This window comes from Oncorhynchus clarkii, chromosome 6 (assembly GCF_045791955.1).
Source record: "Oncorhynchus clarkii lewisi isolate Uvic-CL-2024 chromosome 6, UVic_Ocla_1.0, whole genome shotgun sequence".
In the NCBI taxonomy this organism is placed as follows: Eukaryota; Metazoa; Chordata; class Actinopteri; order Salmoniformes; family Salmonidae; genus Oncorhynchus; species Oncorhynchus clarkii.
The window spans coordinates 68,375,458-68,392,516 of record NC_092152.1 but is presented as its reverse complement, the minus strand read 5'-3'; the positions used below and the strand labels follow the sequence as shown (position 1 = coordinate 68,392,516).

Below are 17,059 nucleotides of genomic sequence, written 5' to 3'. Positions count from 1 at the left end.
GCCCTTACACAGCCTGGAGGTGTGTTTTGTCATTGTCCTGTTTAAAAACAAATGATAGTCCCACTAAGCCCAAAACAGATGGGATGACGTATCGCTGTAGAATGCTGTGGTAGCCATGCTGGTTAAGTGTGCCTTGAATTCTAAATAAATCACAGACAGTGTCACCAGCAAAGCACCCCCACACCATAGACCTCCTCCTCCATGCTTTACGGTGGGAAATACACATGTGGAGATTGTCCGTTCACCCACACAGCGTCTCACAAAGACACGGTGGTTGGAACTAAAAATCTCCAAAGGACAGATTTCCACCGGTCTGATGTCCATTGCTCGTGTTTCTTGGCCCAAGCAAGTATCTTCTTCTTATTGATTCGACCATGAAGGCCTGATTCACACAGTCTCCTCTGACCAGTTGTTACTTGAACTCTGTGAAACATTTATTTGGGCTGCAATTTCTGAGGCTGGTAACTCTAATTAACTTATCCTTATCCTTAACTCTGGGTCTTCCATTCCTATGGACCTGATCTTCTACCAAATACGGCTATCTTCTGTATACTACCCCCCCCCCCTACACACACACACACCTTGTCACAACACAACTGATTGGCTCAAACACATTAAGAAGGAAAGAAATTCCACAAATGTACTTTTAAGAATGCACACCTGTTAATTGAAATGCATTCCAGGTGACTACCTCATGAAGATTGTTGAGAGAATGCCAAGCGTGTGCAAAGCTGTCAAGGCAAAAGGTGGCTATTTGAAGAATATAAATATATTTGGATTTGTTTAACACTTTTTTGGTTACTACATGATTCCATATGTGTTATTTCTTAGTTTTGATGTCTTCACTATTATTATTATTCTACAATGTAGAAAATAGTAAAAATAAAGAAAAACCCTTGAATGAGTAGTTGTTCTAAAACTTTTGACTGGTAGTGTACACACACACACACACACACACACACACACACTCACTCATACCGACATAACACAAACACACACACACACTTCTACACGTCATATGCTGCTGCCACTATGTTGTTTACGGCTATCTCTGAAGATGTTGTGGTCGGACATCGGCCAACTGGCGACCATCCAAGTGCCTGGACAACATGGAGGAAACAGCTATCTCTGAAGATGTTGTGGTCGGTCATCGGCCAACTGGCGACCATCCAAGTGCCTGGACAACATGGAGGAAACAGCTATCTCTGAAGATGTTGTGGTCGGTCATCGGCCAACTGGCGACCATCCAAGTGCCTGGACAACGTGGAGGAAACGGCTATCTCTGAAGATGTTGTGGTCGGACATCGGCCAACTGGCGACCATCCAAGTGCCTGGACAACGTGGAGGAAACAGCTATCTCTGAAGATGTTGTGGTCGGACATCGGCCATTACTTGCACAGCTCATTGTGTTTCTCAATCAAATTGAGCGGGCCTGTCATGGTGAAGGGTCATTGTGTGGGACAATGCTAGGTTCCACCATGCAGAGGTGGTTCAGGCATGGTTTCGGGCCCATCCCCAATTCATGATGCTATACCTGCCCCATACTCTCTATTCTTTCAACCCTATTGAGGATTTTCTCTGCATTTGACCACATGGTTATAGAATCTCCCAAGTGCTTCAAGGGGTATTCAAGGCATTTAAAACATTTTTATACCCATCCCCTGATCTGATCTTCCACAACTTTGTCCCAGAGTTCTTTTGAAAGCTCCCTGGTGCTTATGGTTGAGTGTTTGCTTTGCAATTCACTACCCAGCAGAGGGAACCTACAGGAAAGAGGTCAGAGACCTGGCCGTGTGTTGCCAGGACAACGACCTCTCCCTCAACGTAATCAAGACAAAGGAGATGATTGTGGACTACAGGAAAAGGAGGACCAAGCACGCCCCCATTCTCATTGACAGGGCTGCAGTGGAGCAGCTTGAGAGCTTCAAGTTCCTTGGTGTCCACATCACCAACAAACCAACATGGTCCAAGCACACCAAGACAGTCGTGAAGAGGGCACGACAAAACCTATTCCCCCTCAGGAGATGGAAAAGATTTGTCATGGGACCTCAGATCCTCAAAAGGTTCTACAGCTGCACTATCAAAAGTGTCCTGACAGGTTGCATCACTGCCTGGTATGACAGCTGCTCGACCTCCGTCTGCAAGGCACTACAGAGGGTAGTGTGTACGGCCCAGTACATCACCGGGGCCAAGCTTACTGCCATACAGGACCTCTATACCAGGCTGTGTCAGAAGAAGGCCCTACAAATTGTCAAAGACTCCAGCCACCCTAGTCATAGACTGTTCTCTCTGCTTCCGCATGGCAAGAGGTACTGGAGCGCCAAGTCTAGGTCCAAGAGACTTCTAAACAGCTTCTACCCCGAATCCATAAGACTCCTGAAAATCTAATCAAATGGCTCCCCAGACTATTTGCATTGCCCCCTTCTTACGCTGCTGCTACTCTCTGTTATTAGTATCTATGCATAGTCACTTTAATAACTCTACCTACATGTACATATTACCTCAAATAACTCAACTAACCGGTGCCCCCGCACATGAACTCTGTACCAGTACCCACTGTATATAGCCTCGCTATTGTTATTTCTTTAATTATTTGTTACTTTATTTTTTTAGGTATTTTTCTTAACTGCATTGTTGGTTAAGGGCTTGTAATTAAGGGCATTTCACTGTAAGGTCTACCTACACCTGTTGAAAACGGTGCATGTGACAAATACAATTTGATTTGAACTGCTGAATTTATCCTGAAATCATGCAAATCACTTCAATTTAACACAGATGGAGGCCAATAAACTTAGTGTGTGATTTTGAAGGTGATTGGTTACACCTGAGGTAATTCAGGATTGTTATCACTTGTCTAACCAAGCTTTTCAGTCAATTTAAAAAAAAAATAGATTTAATAAAAAAATCCAGAATATTTTTTTCACTTGGTAGTTGTGGGTAGGATATGTAAATCAATGGGGAAAATGACATTTTAATTCCAGTCTATGAGCTGAAAATGTTGAAAGGGGGAGTAGACTTTCTATATCTACCTCAAATACCTCATACCACTGCACATTGACCTGGTACTCCCCGTATATACAGTACATATTTACATTTGAGATTTTTGTCATTTAGCATATGCTCTAATCCAGAGCAATGTACAGTAGAGTGCATACATACTGGTCCCCCTTGGGAATTGAACCCACAACCCTGGCGTTGCAAGTAACTTGCTCTACCAGCTGAGCTACACAGGACCTGTATACAAGTATGTGGACACCCCTTCAAATGAGTGGATTCGGCTATTTCAGCCACACCTGTTGCTGACAGGTGTATAAAATTGAGCACACAGCCATGCAATCTCCATACACAAACATTGGCCTTACTGAAGGGCTCAGTGACTTTCAATGTGGCACCATCATGGGATGCCAACTTTCCAACAAGTCAGTTCTTCAAATTTCTGCACTGCTAGAGCTGCCCCGGTCAACTGTAAGTGCTGTTATTGTGAAGTGGAAACATCTAGGAACAACAAAGGCTCAGCCACGAGGTGGTAGACCATGCAAACTCACAGGAGAGGATTGCCGAGTGCTGAAGCACATAGCACATAAAAATCATCTTCCCTCAGTTGCAACACTCACTACAGAGTTCCAAACTGCCTCTGGAAGCAACGTCAGTACAAGAACTGTTCGTCTGGAGCTTTATGAAATGGGTTTCCATGGCCGAGCAGCCGCACACAAGCTTAATAAGATCCCCATGCACTATGCCAATCGTCGGCTGGAGTGGTGTAAACTCGCCGCCATTGGACTCTGTAGCAGTGGAAACTCGTTCTCTGGAGTGATGACAGAAACTGAAAAATCTGGATTTGGCAGATGCCAGGAGAACGCTACCTGCCCCAATGCTTAGTGCCAACTGTAAAGTTTGGTGGAGGAGGAATAATGGTATGGGGCTGTTTTTCATTGCTTGGTCTAGGCCCATTAGTTCCAGTGAAGAAAAATCTTAACACTACAGAATACAATGACATTCTAGTGATTCTGTGTTTCCAACTTTGTGGCAACAGTTTGGGGAAGGCCCTTTCCTGTTTCAGCATGACAATGCCTCTGTGCACAAAGCGAGGTCCATACAGAAATGGTTTGTCGAGATCGGTGTGGAAGAACTTGACTGGCCTGCCAAGAGCCCTGTCCTCAACCCCATCAAACCCTTTTGGGAGGAATTGGAACACTGACTGCAAGCTGGGCCTAATCGCCAAACATCAGTGCCCAGCCTCACTAATGTCCCCCGCAGCAATGTCCCAACATCTAGTGGAAAGCCTTACAAGAAGAGTGGAGGCAGCACATGGGGGAACCACTCCATATTAATGCCCATGATTTTGGAATGAGATGTTCGACGATCAGCTGTCCACATACTTTTGGTCATGTAGTGTAGCTCCATTCTTGTGTATTTTTTTCCTAGTGTTACCATTTAAAAAGATATATGTTTTTACTCTGCATCGTTGGGAAGGCCACGTAAATAAGAATTTCACGATTCAGTCTATACCTACTGTATTCAGCACATGTGACAAGTAAAATGTTATTTGTGTATGTGTTAGGGAAAGACCCAGAGATGGGGGGTTGGTCAGAGACAGAGTGCCTTGGCAGTGCCACCCCAGACTGGCATGGACACAGTAGTAACAATGAGTGTTCTGTTCCCCTCAGTGAGAAGTCCTTCTTTGACCCAGAGACCATGCCACCCCCAGCTTCCCCAAACAGTCCCCCCCTATACAGACTCCACCCCCGCCATACAGGTGAGGCCAGACCACGACATGGCTCAAATCCTCAAAACGCACCCTGGACATGTGACCTTACCTTCACCACAACTGCTTTTCTCAGTTTCGAAATGATACATACAAAGGCTGTCTGAATACAGTACTGAGGATAGGGCACAACAAGTTAACCCTCTCCGCCAACATTCAGTCCTGCAGTATCTGTTGAAACCACTGAACCATTCCTGTGTAGTTTTAATATTAGTCAGATGAAATCAGCTCTCTACTGTAGGGCAGGCTATTTTTAGCATATACACAGAGTTTACAAAACATTAGGAACACCTTCCTATTACTGAGTTGCATCCCTTTTGCCCTTTAGAACAGCCTCAATTCGTCGGGGCATGGACTACAAGGTGTCGAAAGTGCTCCACAGGGATGCTGGCCCATGTTGACTCCAATGCTTCCCACAGTTGTCTGGATGTCCTTTAGGTGGTGAACCATTCTTTTTTTATAAGATTTTATAAACAATACAAAACATACACACAAATGACAACATCATACAAACAATAACTATATCCCACCTGGCTAGACCCACTAGCACAGACCCCCATCTCCAGGGCCCACGTAATTTTCCGCCACATGGCCTGAAACTGCACCATTTTGTTTCTCTCCATAGCCCACGCACTTTCAATATTTAAATAATAAATTATTCAATTTTCCCATTGTGTTAATGATGGCGAATTGATTGATTTCAAGCTTTTTGTATCCATTTTTTCAAGATGAGTGGTGAGAAGAGAATCGTCCATCTCACTACACCCCCATATGCAATGTCTTGAAATATAAAGACAGAATAGATTCAAGATTAAGTTTACATTGCAATACTTCTGACAGCCAACTTTCTAGCTCCATCCACAACTTCCGGACTTCATAAAAAGCATTGATTATTAAGTCATTATTTGTTTAACACTGAAGACATGATTCTGCCGTTGTACTGTATAATTTGTGAATTTTGTCTCTTGCATAATTAATTCTATACATTATCTTACACTGGATTAAGCATACTCTTTTGTTAGCTGTAATTTCATTAGTTATGCTAACATTCCTTCCATCTTTTGCCAACATCAGTTTTTTAAAGTTTAAAGTTTTTTATAAGAGATTGTCAGTTGGATATGCTCTCTGCAAGGTTTTGTATATCTTCCCGATCATATGAACATCCCTTTTCTGACAAATAAGATTCCCTCAAGGGTGCTGTGATGTCCAAACGTTTTCAAATATACATTTTGTGAGATCTAACTTTTAAGTTGCATGTACAGGGGCAAAAAAGTATTTAGTCAGCCACCAATTGTGCAAGTTCTCCCACTTAAAAATATGAGAGAGGCCTGTAATTTTCATCATAGGTACACTTCAACTATGACAGACAAAATGAGAAAAAAAATCCAGAAAATCACATTGTAGGATTTTTAATGAATTTATTTGCAAATTATGGAGGAAAATAAGTATTTGGTCAATAACAGAAGTTTATCTCAATACTTTGTTATATACACTTTGTTGGCAATGACAGTGGTCAAACATTTTCTGTAAGTCTTCACGAGGTTTTCACACACTGTTGCTGGTATTTTGGCCCATTCCTCCATGCAGATCTCCTCTAGAGCAGTGATGTTTTGGGGCTGTTGCTGGGCAACACGGACTTTCAACTCCCTCCAAAGATTTTCTATGGGGTTGAGATCTGGAGACTGGCTAGGCCACTCCAGGACCTTGAAATGCTTCTTACGAAGCCACTCCTTCGTTGCCTGGGCGGTGTGTTTGGGATCATTGTCATGCTGAAAGACCCAGCCACGTTTCATCTTCAATGCCCTTGCTGATGGAAGGAGGTTTTCACTCAAAATCTCACGATACATGGCCCCATTCATTCTTTCCTTTACACGGATCAGTCATCCTGGACCCTTTGCAGAAAAACAGCCCCAAAGCATGATGTTTCCACCCCCATGCTACACAGTAGGTATGGTGTTCTTTGTATGGTGTTCTGTACATCTTTTGCTTGCCCATTCACCCTCTGAATGGCACACATACACAATCCATATCTCAAGGCTTAAAAATCCTTCTTTAAGCTGTCTCCTCCCCTTCATCTATACTGATTGAAGTGGATTTAACAGGTGACATCATAATTGGGTCATAGCTTTCACCTGGTCAGTCTATGTCATGGAAAGAGCAGGTTTTCCTAATGTTTTGTGTATAGTCCTTTCAGTATAAGGGCTATGAATGCGCATGTTGGCATTAGAGACTTTGTCTTCTTTTTTTACACTCTTATTCCCATGAAATAAAAACGAATTCACATGGTAACATGATAAACACTTTATAATTTCATCTATTTCAGAGTACATATCTGTCCAACATAGCCAACATGAAAGTCACTCTGCTTACACCTACAGTATGTTTGAATGCAGCCTAGGCTGTAGTAAAACCTGCACCAGTGGGGTGACGAAGGAACAATACCTGTTGGACCGACCTTTATTGTAAAATGTAATTTTATGACGCGGTGAAATTCCCTTTATCCTTGACTAATTATTATCCAGGATTGTTCAATACCCCGCCGTCTGTAGCCAACTGTGGCATAGACCCTACTACGATATCTCCTGTCAGATGATTTCTTGTAAATGCCCATGCTTCCAAGAACAAGACTTCCGAATTGGTTTATCTATAAGTATTTCCTAAACCCGATTGGATACAAGTGAAACGCATCTGTCCAATCAGCTTGCAGTCAATACTTCATTCATCTGAAAGAAGAGATGAAACTGTTATGCGAGTAAAGATTTATTCTATTGCCTCTGAGACATCGTCTTGGTGTTAGGGTTTAATAGTCTTCAATAAGCTATTTGAAGGATATCACAAGGATATCTAAAGGACTTATCAATACAAAAATAAAAGGTAAGGTTTAGTTGTCTTTGTTTAAACTCTTCAAGAGTGGTCCCTCGTTAGCTATATAAAAAGATAGTTGTTTTGAAATAATAAACCAATATTATCTTGTTTGACTTTTTACTCTCTCTCTCTTGAAATACATTCATAATTATCACAAATAAGTATCAAATTAAAACAAACGTTCAGCCCATACAGTGACATGTCTTGTGAATGTTTATGACAGATGTCAGTAAACCCGGGCGGTCGGAGGCTGAAACAGTGGCTAGTTGAGCAGATCCAGAGCGGCCAGTACCCGGGGCTGCTCTGGGAGGACGACAGTCGCACTATGTTCCGCATCCCCTGGAAACATGCTGGGAAGCAGGATTACAACCAGGAGGTCGACGCCTCTATCTTCAAGGTAGGTTCATTGGCATACATTTCAAAAGAGGATTTTGTTGATAGCGGTAGATTTGAGAGCATATTTAAATCACTGATATGTTTAGCCTTCCGCACCACTTATGGAAAGACATATAGCACAAACTTTTTTTTCGCACCTACAAATAGAGCAGGTGAGAATTACGTTTTGTAGGTTTTACAAAAACATTCTCACCGCCTGTAACGCGCATAAATAGGCTACACATTAATTGTTTAGTATGCGCCTACAAATAAAGCAGGTGTGCATTACGTGTTGTTGGTTTAATAACACATTCTCACCACCTGTAACGCACATAAATAGGCTACAGAGTATGATGACATAATTGACAATACGTTGATCTTTGAGTCATGGGGCTCTATTTTAACAAACCTAACACAATGCTAAATCTAAGTGCTGGCAGTAACTCTTGGTCTGGGGGTGTGTCAGAAACATTTGTGCTGTTTTCACAGCCAGAATTATAAGCACAATAGCTGGCAGTGGCGCTAAAGGGCTGGGATTTGATAAATAAACAAGTTGTAGGTGTGACAAGGGCTTGACCCCTCAACACATTGCATGGCTTAATAATGCATGCATTTGTCTGAGTTCTCTAGGTTATTGATGATCTTTGTATTGTCATCAACTCCAATTCGGCTGGGCCATGGACTATTCTCGTCCTGGTCCATTGTGGATTTATACTACAGCTTATTAAATAGCATATGCTACAGTAATAAGTAATAGCAACAGTAAAAAAAAACATATGAGTTAGCTCAATAGTCTATGTTTGGAATGGTGTCAGTCAACAGTGTTGTAATTGGCTTCAATGAGCATAGCCTATAGCCTACATGTCTTTACGCATCGCACTTCATCTAAAATAAAAAATACTAGGCTCCCACAAATCGCATTGTATGTGTGAGGCACGTTATCAATAAGCAAAATATAGCCGAGGCCTACCGTTGATTAATTGAATAATTTTCATACGTTTGGAGGAGCGTATCTTTGGTAACCAGATTAAATGCACTCTGTGGAGATGAGGATGGATACTTGAACAAGCGATATTAACTATGCAGGTATGTGAATTGTGAGAAAGCATGAGGGCAAAATATTTCTAAGCACTCTCAGCATACCGTTTAAAACCCCTTTATTAGGCTACTTGGCTAATGGCCCGGATAAAAAGATGCATCTGTGCAATGCTGCTAAATCGGCCTTGAATAAGGGGAGGCTATGATTATTTTAAAAACATTTTTTGAATTAAACATAGTTTTTTTAATGTTTCTAAATACGAGATTCACTGGCATGAAAGGTACATCTCTCTTCCATGGGCACTGTGCACCATGCCTGGAAAGGCCACCTCTCAAAAGCCATGCCATTATCAACTGTGTTACCGTTAAGACCTACTTTTTGTGGCTCATTAAACTCCCCATTAGCGCTCCATGAAATTGTCACTTTTGCGCTTGTATTTAAGGACACATCTCAAATATTGCCCTCAGTGCAAGCGAGCTGATGTTAGACAGGTAAATTGCCGAACCTGGCATAAGGGCTGGAAAATGCCAGTGCACCAGTTTTTACATGATGAAATTGCAAACTAATCTGCGTTTGACACTTGCGCCTCCTTGGAGCCAGCTAAATTAGAGCCCATGGCCAAGTCAAGCAGAGTGAGATTACATTGAAAATCTATTATCTTTGTGTAATTATAACTTAACAGTTAACAAATCATTTAAACCAGAACCTGTCCAGTTTCATGTCATTACAATTCAACCTTTTGTTTCATGTATCCTACCTGTATTTATCATGTGATTAATTGTATTCTGCCTATCAAAGTAGTTGAGTTCTAATTACTTCTATGCATGGCTTCATCACGGACTTTTCTAATCTCTTTCGTTCAGTTCCAGACCTTTTTCAATATAACAAGTTGTTGACAGCACCAGCAGGTATGTGTTATTTTTGGATGTATGTTACTATGGCTCTCGTTCTAATGCACCTGCTCCCTCCCTGCAGGCCTGGGCGGTGTTTAAGGGGAAGTTTAAGGAGGGGGAGAAGGCTGAGCCTGCTACATGGAAGACCAGGCTGCGGTGTGCCCTCAATAAGAGCCCCGACTTCGAGGAGGTGGGAGACAGGTCCCAGCTGGACATCTCTGAGCCCTACAAGGTGTACCGCATTGTCCCCGAGGAGGAGCAGAAGAGTGAGTTCATATTTACACTATGGAGACATTAGAATAATGAACATTATAAACACCTGCATTGAATGGATGTAGAGTCAAATTGCGCCCACGCAGGGCTACCTGGGTGGCGCAGTGGTTAAGGGCGTTGTACTGCAGCGCCAGCTGTGCCACCAGAGACTCTGGGTTCGCGCCCAGGCTCTGTCGCAACCGGCTGCGACCGGGAGGTCCGTGGGCGACGCACAATTGGCCTAGCGTCGTCCGGGTTAGGGAGGGCTTGGCCGGTAGGGATATCCTTGTCTCATCTCGCACCAGCGACTCCTGTGGCGGGCCGGGCGCAGTGCACGCTAACCAAGGTTGCCAGGTGCACGGTGTTTCCTCCGACACATTGGTGCGGCTGGCTTCCGGGTTGGATGCGCGCTGTGTTAAGAAGCAGTGCGGCTTGGTTGGGTTGTGTATCGGAGGACGCATGACTTCCAATCTTCGTCTCTCCCGAGCCCGTACGGGAGTTGTAGCGATGATACAGGATAGTAGCTACTAAAACAATTGGATACCACGAAATTGGGGAGAAAAAGGGGTAAAAAATAAAATAAAATACAAAAATTGCGTCCATGCCCAAATGATCTATTAAAAGTCACTAATGTTTCAGCAGAAGGACGCTGCCTTGATCAGAGTTGAAAACATAGACACCTGGACAAAGACAGCTTCCTGCTGAGACTTGATTTACATTTGACCATCAGCCTTTTCCATAGTAAATATAAAAAATAGCTGTGACAATAATACTTACAACCATGCTGTCCCCTCTGCTCCAGCAGGTAAAAGTGCAGCAGCAGCTTTGACATCTAGCCCTGGTGACAGTACTGACATGGAGTGCAGCTCTGCACACCTGGAGGAGCTCATCAAAGAGGTGAAGCAGGTATGCTTTTCTTCTTTCCATCCATTTCTTCCCTTCCTCTCTCTGTCTATATTTCTCACCAACTTCACTCTCTCTGTCTATATTTCTCACCAAATTCACTCTCTCTGTCTATATTTCTCACTGACTTCACTCTCTCTATCTATATTTCTCACCAACTTCACTCTCTCTGTCTATATTTCTCACTGACTTCACTCTCTGTCTATATTTCTCACCAACTTCACTCTCTCTGTCTATATTTCTCACTGACTTCACTCTCTCTATCTATATTTCTCACCAACTTCACTCTCTCTATCTATATTTCTCACTGACTTCACTCTCTCTATCTATATTTCTCACCAACTTCACTCTCTCTATCTATATTTCTCACCAACTTCACTCTCTCTGTCTATATTTCTCACCAACTTCACTCTCTCTGTCTATATTTCTCACCAACTTCACTCTCTCTATCTATATTTCTCACTGACTTCACTCTCTCTATCTATATTTCTCACCGACTTCACTCTCTCTATCTATATTTCTCACCAACTTCACTCTCTCTATCTATATTTCTCACCAACTTCACTCTCTCTGTCTATATTTCTCACTGACTTCACTCTCTCTGTCTATATTTCTCACTGACTTCACTCTCTCTGTCTATATTTCTCACCAACTTCACTCTCTCTATCTATATTTCTCACTGACTTCACTCTCTCTGTCTATATTTCTCACTGACTTCACTCTCTCTGTCTATATTTCTCACCAACTTCACTCTCTCTATCTATATTTCTCACCAACTTCACTCTCTCTATCTATATTTCTCACCGACTTCACTCTCTCTATCTATATTTCTCACTGACTTCACTCTCTCTATCTATATTTCTCACTGACTTCACTCTCTCTATCTATATTTCTCACTGACTTCACTCTCTCTATCTATATTTCTCACCAACTTCACTCTCTCTATCTATATTTCTCACCGACTTCACTCTCTCTGTCTATATTTCTCACTGACTTCACTCTCTCTGTCTATATTTCTCACTGACTTCACTCTCTCTGTCTATATTTCTCACCAACTTCACTCTCTCTATCTATATTTCTCACCAACTTCACTCTCTCTATCTATATTTCTCACTGACTTCACTCTCTGTCTATATTTCTCACCAACTTCACTCTCTCTATCTATATTTCTCACCAACTTCACTCTCTCTATCTATATTTCTCACCAACTTCACTCTCTCTATCTATATTTCTCACCAACTTCACTCTCTCTATCTATATTTCTCACCAACTTCACTCTCTCTATCTATATTTCTCACCAACTTCACTCTCTCTGTCTATATTTCTCACCAACTTCACTCTCTCTGTCTATATTTCTCACCTTCACTCTCTCTATCTATATTTCTCACCAACTTCACTCTCTCTATCTATATTTCTCACCAACTTCACTCTCTCTGTCTATATTTCTCACCAACTTCACTCTCTCTGTTTTCTTGTTTTACTGTCGCTCAAGTTCTCTCCTTTTCTGTCTCTATCCTCCACTATCAACTAGCTTACCTCTTCTGTTTCTAAATATGTGTGATTATATGTATGATTGTTGATGTATGGTTATTAGAGACTAATTGCATGGTGTGTCATTCCATTGTCAGTCTTCCAGTGATGAGTACCTTGGCATCGTCAAGAGGAGCCACTCTCCCCAGGAGGATGGCTGTAGAATGCAGCCCAGCCCAGAGTACTGGTCCCAGGGCAGTGCCAGTGGTAAGGGTCTTTCATCCAATCTAGTGGAGTGTCTCCAACATGCAGTGGTGTCATGTCCATTTAAACACTTTCATACAGTGGCAACTGGAACATATATATATATATATATATATATATGTGTGAATTATCTGATCTATTTAATTAGTTATCAAATGCCTATACATCATATTGTCCTTTGTTAAAAGTATCTGTCTAGCTGTTTTCCATGATAATTTTTTTTAAGATGTGTAGAGAAACTTGCATGTTTATGACTCCTGTATCAAAATGGCCGTTATTGTGGGTTGTTCTATGAGGCTACGGTTCCTCCTTTGTGAGAGTTGCGATTTATTAATTAAAAAATAACTGCATATATAGCGACGCAAAACTCTGCGACACTACCTTGCAGTTATGGCTTCTAACACAAGCTTGTTTACATGATTCTAGAATTCTAGAGGGGGAAGGATTTGCTAATTTCCTTTAGCACTTTGCTGAATAAGGTGTTTTTTTCTTGGTCACCCCGCCTGTGAGTCTGTTGTGCTTGACGGGCTGTATTTTTTGATGAAATGACAAATCATGACATGATAGAGGGGTCAGATGTTTTTCACGGTCACTCAAGATCATTGCATCTTAACGAGCATATTGCATATGTGAGAGGAAGGTAACATTTGAATTTCATGATAGATATAATATAAAATTATATAAAAAATCTATACCACAGTCAGTTATCTTTATTTTATTTTATTACCCTGCAGTCTTCCCGGGGCATCAAGATCCCTCGCCGATGGGTTCTTTCAATAACGGTATGTTTCCTCAGTATTTCTAAATACAGATGTATTTATTTGCATTCCTCTGCGAGACTTAATAGAAGACAATGCGGTGGCTTACTCAACACTTTCCTCCCTCTGTTTCCAGCCTTCTCCCAGATGATCATTAACTTCTTCTATGGTGGGAAGCTGATGGACAGCGTGGTGACATCTCATGCTGATGGCTGTCGTATCTCTCCGGGTCAGCCTCCCTTGGTCCAGCACAGGTCCCCCTACTGTCTCCCAGACAGCCTGCAGAACGTCCGTTTCCCTCCTGCTGAGCTCATCGAGGTTGAGCGCCAACGCCATGTCACTCGCAAGCTCCTGGGCCACCTGGAGAGGGGTGTGCTGGTCCGTGCCAACCGCGAGGGCATCTTCATCAAGAGGCTGTGCCAGAGTCGTGTGTTCTGGAGCGGGCAGGGGGGATTGGGCCCCCACTACAGCCCTGGGGGGCCATGCAAACTGGAGAGAGATGCTGTGGTCAAGATTTTTGACACAGGAAGGTTCTTCGAAGGTGAGGAGGAAGGAACTCATGTTGTTTTTTGATTTAGGATGTTGTGCTCTGAAGAGGACAGGAATTAATGTACTCTTGACTGACAGACATATACTCTTTGGAGTACATGCCTTTACTCATCAGTGTGCAGTTATGATGAAGCAGTCTCTGTCTGTGTAATAAACTCTTCTCTGTCTGCTTTGTTTGTCCCAGCTCTCCAGCTGTACCAGGAGGGCCAGCTTCCCGCCCCTGACCCCATGGTGACCCTGTGTTTCGGGGAGGAGCTTCATGACCTCAGCACAGCCAAGAGCAAACTTATCCTCGTCCAGGTAGCAGAGATTATATCCCCTGGATCACTGAAACATGTGGTATCCCCCCTGCACAGTCCCATAATGTGTTTGAGTAAATAGAGGTAACTTTAGTCTTTAAGGTGATTTGGTCAAAAGGGCACCACTACACTCTTAGAAAAAAGGGTTCCAAAAGGGTTCTTTGGGCTGTCCCCAAACCTTTTTGCTTCCAGGTAGAACCCTTCTGGGTTCCATGTAGAACCCTCTGTAGAAAAAGGTTCTACATGGAACCTGCAACTAGAAATGGTTCTTCAAAGGGTTCTCCTATGGGGACAGTCAAAGAACCCTTTAAGGTTTTAGATAGCACCTTTTTTTCTAAGAGTGTACCATAAAAATACAAACTGAGCTAACAGTTACCTCTCATCTCTCCCTGTCTGGTTGTGTTCAGATCACTCCAGTCTACTGTCAGAAGCTGGCAGACTGAGCTTACAGTTGCCCCTCTCCTTCTCTCCCTCTCCCCTCCTCTTCTTCTTTCTCTGTCTGTGCTCGGCCACAGGTCACTCCAGTGAACTGCCAGCAGCTGTTGGATGCAGTGAGCATGCGTCGTTCCCAGTACAGCAGTCCTAACCTGGAGATCCAGTCAGACGAGCTGCATGCCGGGGAGCAGATGGCCCGGATCTACCAGGACCTGTGTAGCTACACCGCCCCCCAGAGGGCAGCCTGCTACAGGGACAACATGCCCATCACCGCCTGAACAGAGCACCTTCCTTCACTCCCCCTCATTGATATAACAAGAAAGGACTGACATGACATATGGTGAAATGTGTCACTAACATACACTTCAGCCTCTCACACCTTTTAGCCCTCGCTTACAGCAATGCTTTTCAATTCTTCAGAGCCAATGAGCAAGGGCATACTTTGATGAATGGAGAAAGAGATGGGATAGAGGATCAGAACAAAGCCAACACTTGCAAGGTGTGAACTGATAGGACCCAACGCTATGCAGCTTGGGTGTTACAGAGACACTGTGTGTCAAGAAAGGGAAGTACTATACAACCGTATTACAAATGGTGCTGTAAATGTATTAAAGGGTTTACTCATCAAATATACCACCCCAGGAAGTATACCACATATACCAATCCAGAAATAAAACACAGTACAAATTTAATTAATATAATTCTGAATAAATAGGGGTTTTAACTATTCTGTCTTGTAAACCTACTATCATCAAGGTTATCACTATTCATTTTTAAACAATGTGGTGAGTTTACTAGAGCAGTAAATTTGATTGAATAAACCCTGAAGTATTGAATGTTATATAAGAATTTGTGTCTATCAATTGACTAGCTTTTGTTTGTCAGATTTCTCACCTGCTTTTAATGTATTTTTTTATGATGGAAAATGTGATTGATATTCAATCCAATAGTCCATACTAGTCATCATGTCAAAGTGTATATACATTTATACATGGTAAATCAAGGGCCACTATAGCAGGACATTTAGCTACCAGAACACCAGATTACTTCTTTTCTTTATATGTATAACCTCCTTAAAACTTTTATATTTTTTCAATTTGTACTGTAGAATTGTTTTTCTTATACCGTATGAGAGATTTTAACAGCAACATGATTGCTTGGATTGTATTTGATATAGATAGGTTTTACTATCCTATTCTGCCCACTGTTTTACTCTCTCTGAATTCATTTTTCAAACTTTGAAATGAATATCAAACTTTTCAGTGAATCTGTTCATTTGGCTTGTATTTTATTTATGAGCTGTTATACAACAATATCTATGAAGTCACTTACTGAACATATCTTTGATTGAGTCTTTGGTGATGGCTTGAAAACCACAGCTAAAACTATTCAACACACAATAAACCAGAATAAATTGTAAAATTACATAATTTTCCTGGGTGTGTATTTCATTGAATACTTTGAAAGACGCAGGCGGCCTAAAAAAAAACATTTTTCCAGAGGTGTACCCATACTAGCCACCATAGACTCTCAGTTCCATGGTAGTAGCACCCGTCACCATACATCCCACAAGTGAAATCACGTGTGTCTGAGGGAGGGAATGAGTTTACTAGTAATGGAACAACAGCCAACATTTTCAGAAACCATAGAGAGGACGGACCATAGAGGAGGGAAGTGAGTAAGACATGGCTGATGGAGAAAGGAGGACGAGGGCAGAAGAAGAGAGACAAAGGTCTTTGTGATCTCCCCATTCCCTCTGTGGGGGATTCATTTATTGTTCATCTCATTGCTGGTAACTTCTAAAGAATGGGCTATTCTCCCATCTCAAATCATGAGAAACTGCTAAAGTACAGAAGAACAACCTACACAAACATGCCCACTTCACACCCACACAGATTAGAGTTCTCAGGTCACTCAGCAGTTACTTATTTGGAATTCAGCTACAAAACATTGCTAACAAGCCGCACATGCACACTCTCATCACAAATAGTCTAGGTAATATATTTCACTTGACTTGTGCCTGATTAACACTACAGGGCTGACAAGAACTGTACTGGGCTGGCTCGGATACATTTGTGTGTGTGTGTGTGTGTGTGTGTGTGTGTGTGTGTGTGTGTGTGTGTGTGTGTGTGTGTGTGTGTGTGTGTGTGTGTGTGTGTGTGTGTGTGTGTGTGTGTGTGTGTGTGCGTGCG

The 17,059-nt window shown here is 42.3% G+C and overlaps 1 protein-coding gene across 1 annotated transcript in view; it reads left to right on the top strand.

Annotated features, from left to right (window-relative positions):
* The window catches only part of LOC139411525 (interferon regulatory factor 8), a 57,752-nt gene extending 42,379 nt beyond the window's left edge, over positions 1-15,373 (top strand). Inside the window, exons 7-14 of the mRNA XM_071157991.1 lie at positions 7,854-8,027; positions 10,020-10,203; positions 10,992-11,095; positions 12,721-12,829; positions 13,561-13,608; positions 13,721-14,125; positions 14,318-14,433; positions 14,948-15,373. Of these exons, the coding sequence (XP_071014092.1) occupies positions 7,854-8,027; positions 10,020-10,203; positions 10,992-11,095; positions 12,721-12,829; positions 13,561-13,608; positions 13,721-14,125; positions 14,318-14,433; positions 14,948-15,145 (1,338 nt within the window). The 3' untranslated portion in view covers positions 15,146-15,373. The remainder of the gene's footprint in view (positions 1-7,853; positions 8,028-10,019; positions 10,204-10,991; positions 11,096-12,720; positions 12,830-13,560; positions 13,609-13,720; positions 14,126-14,317; positions 14,434-14,947) is intronic.
* The last annotated feature ends 1,686 nt before the right edge of the window (positions 15,374-17,059 follow it).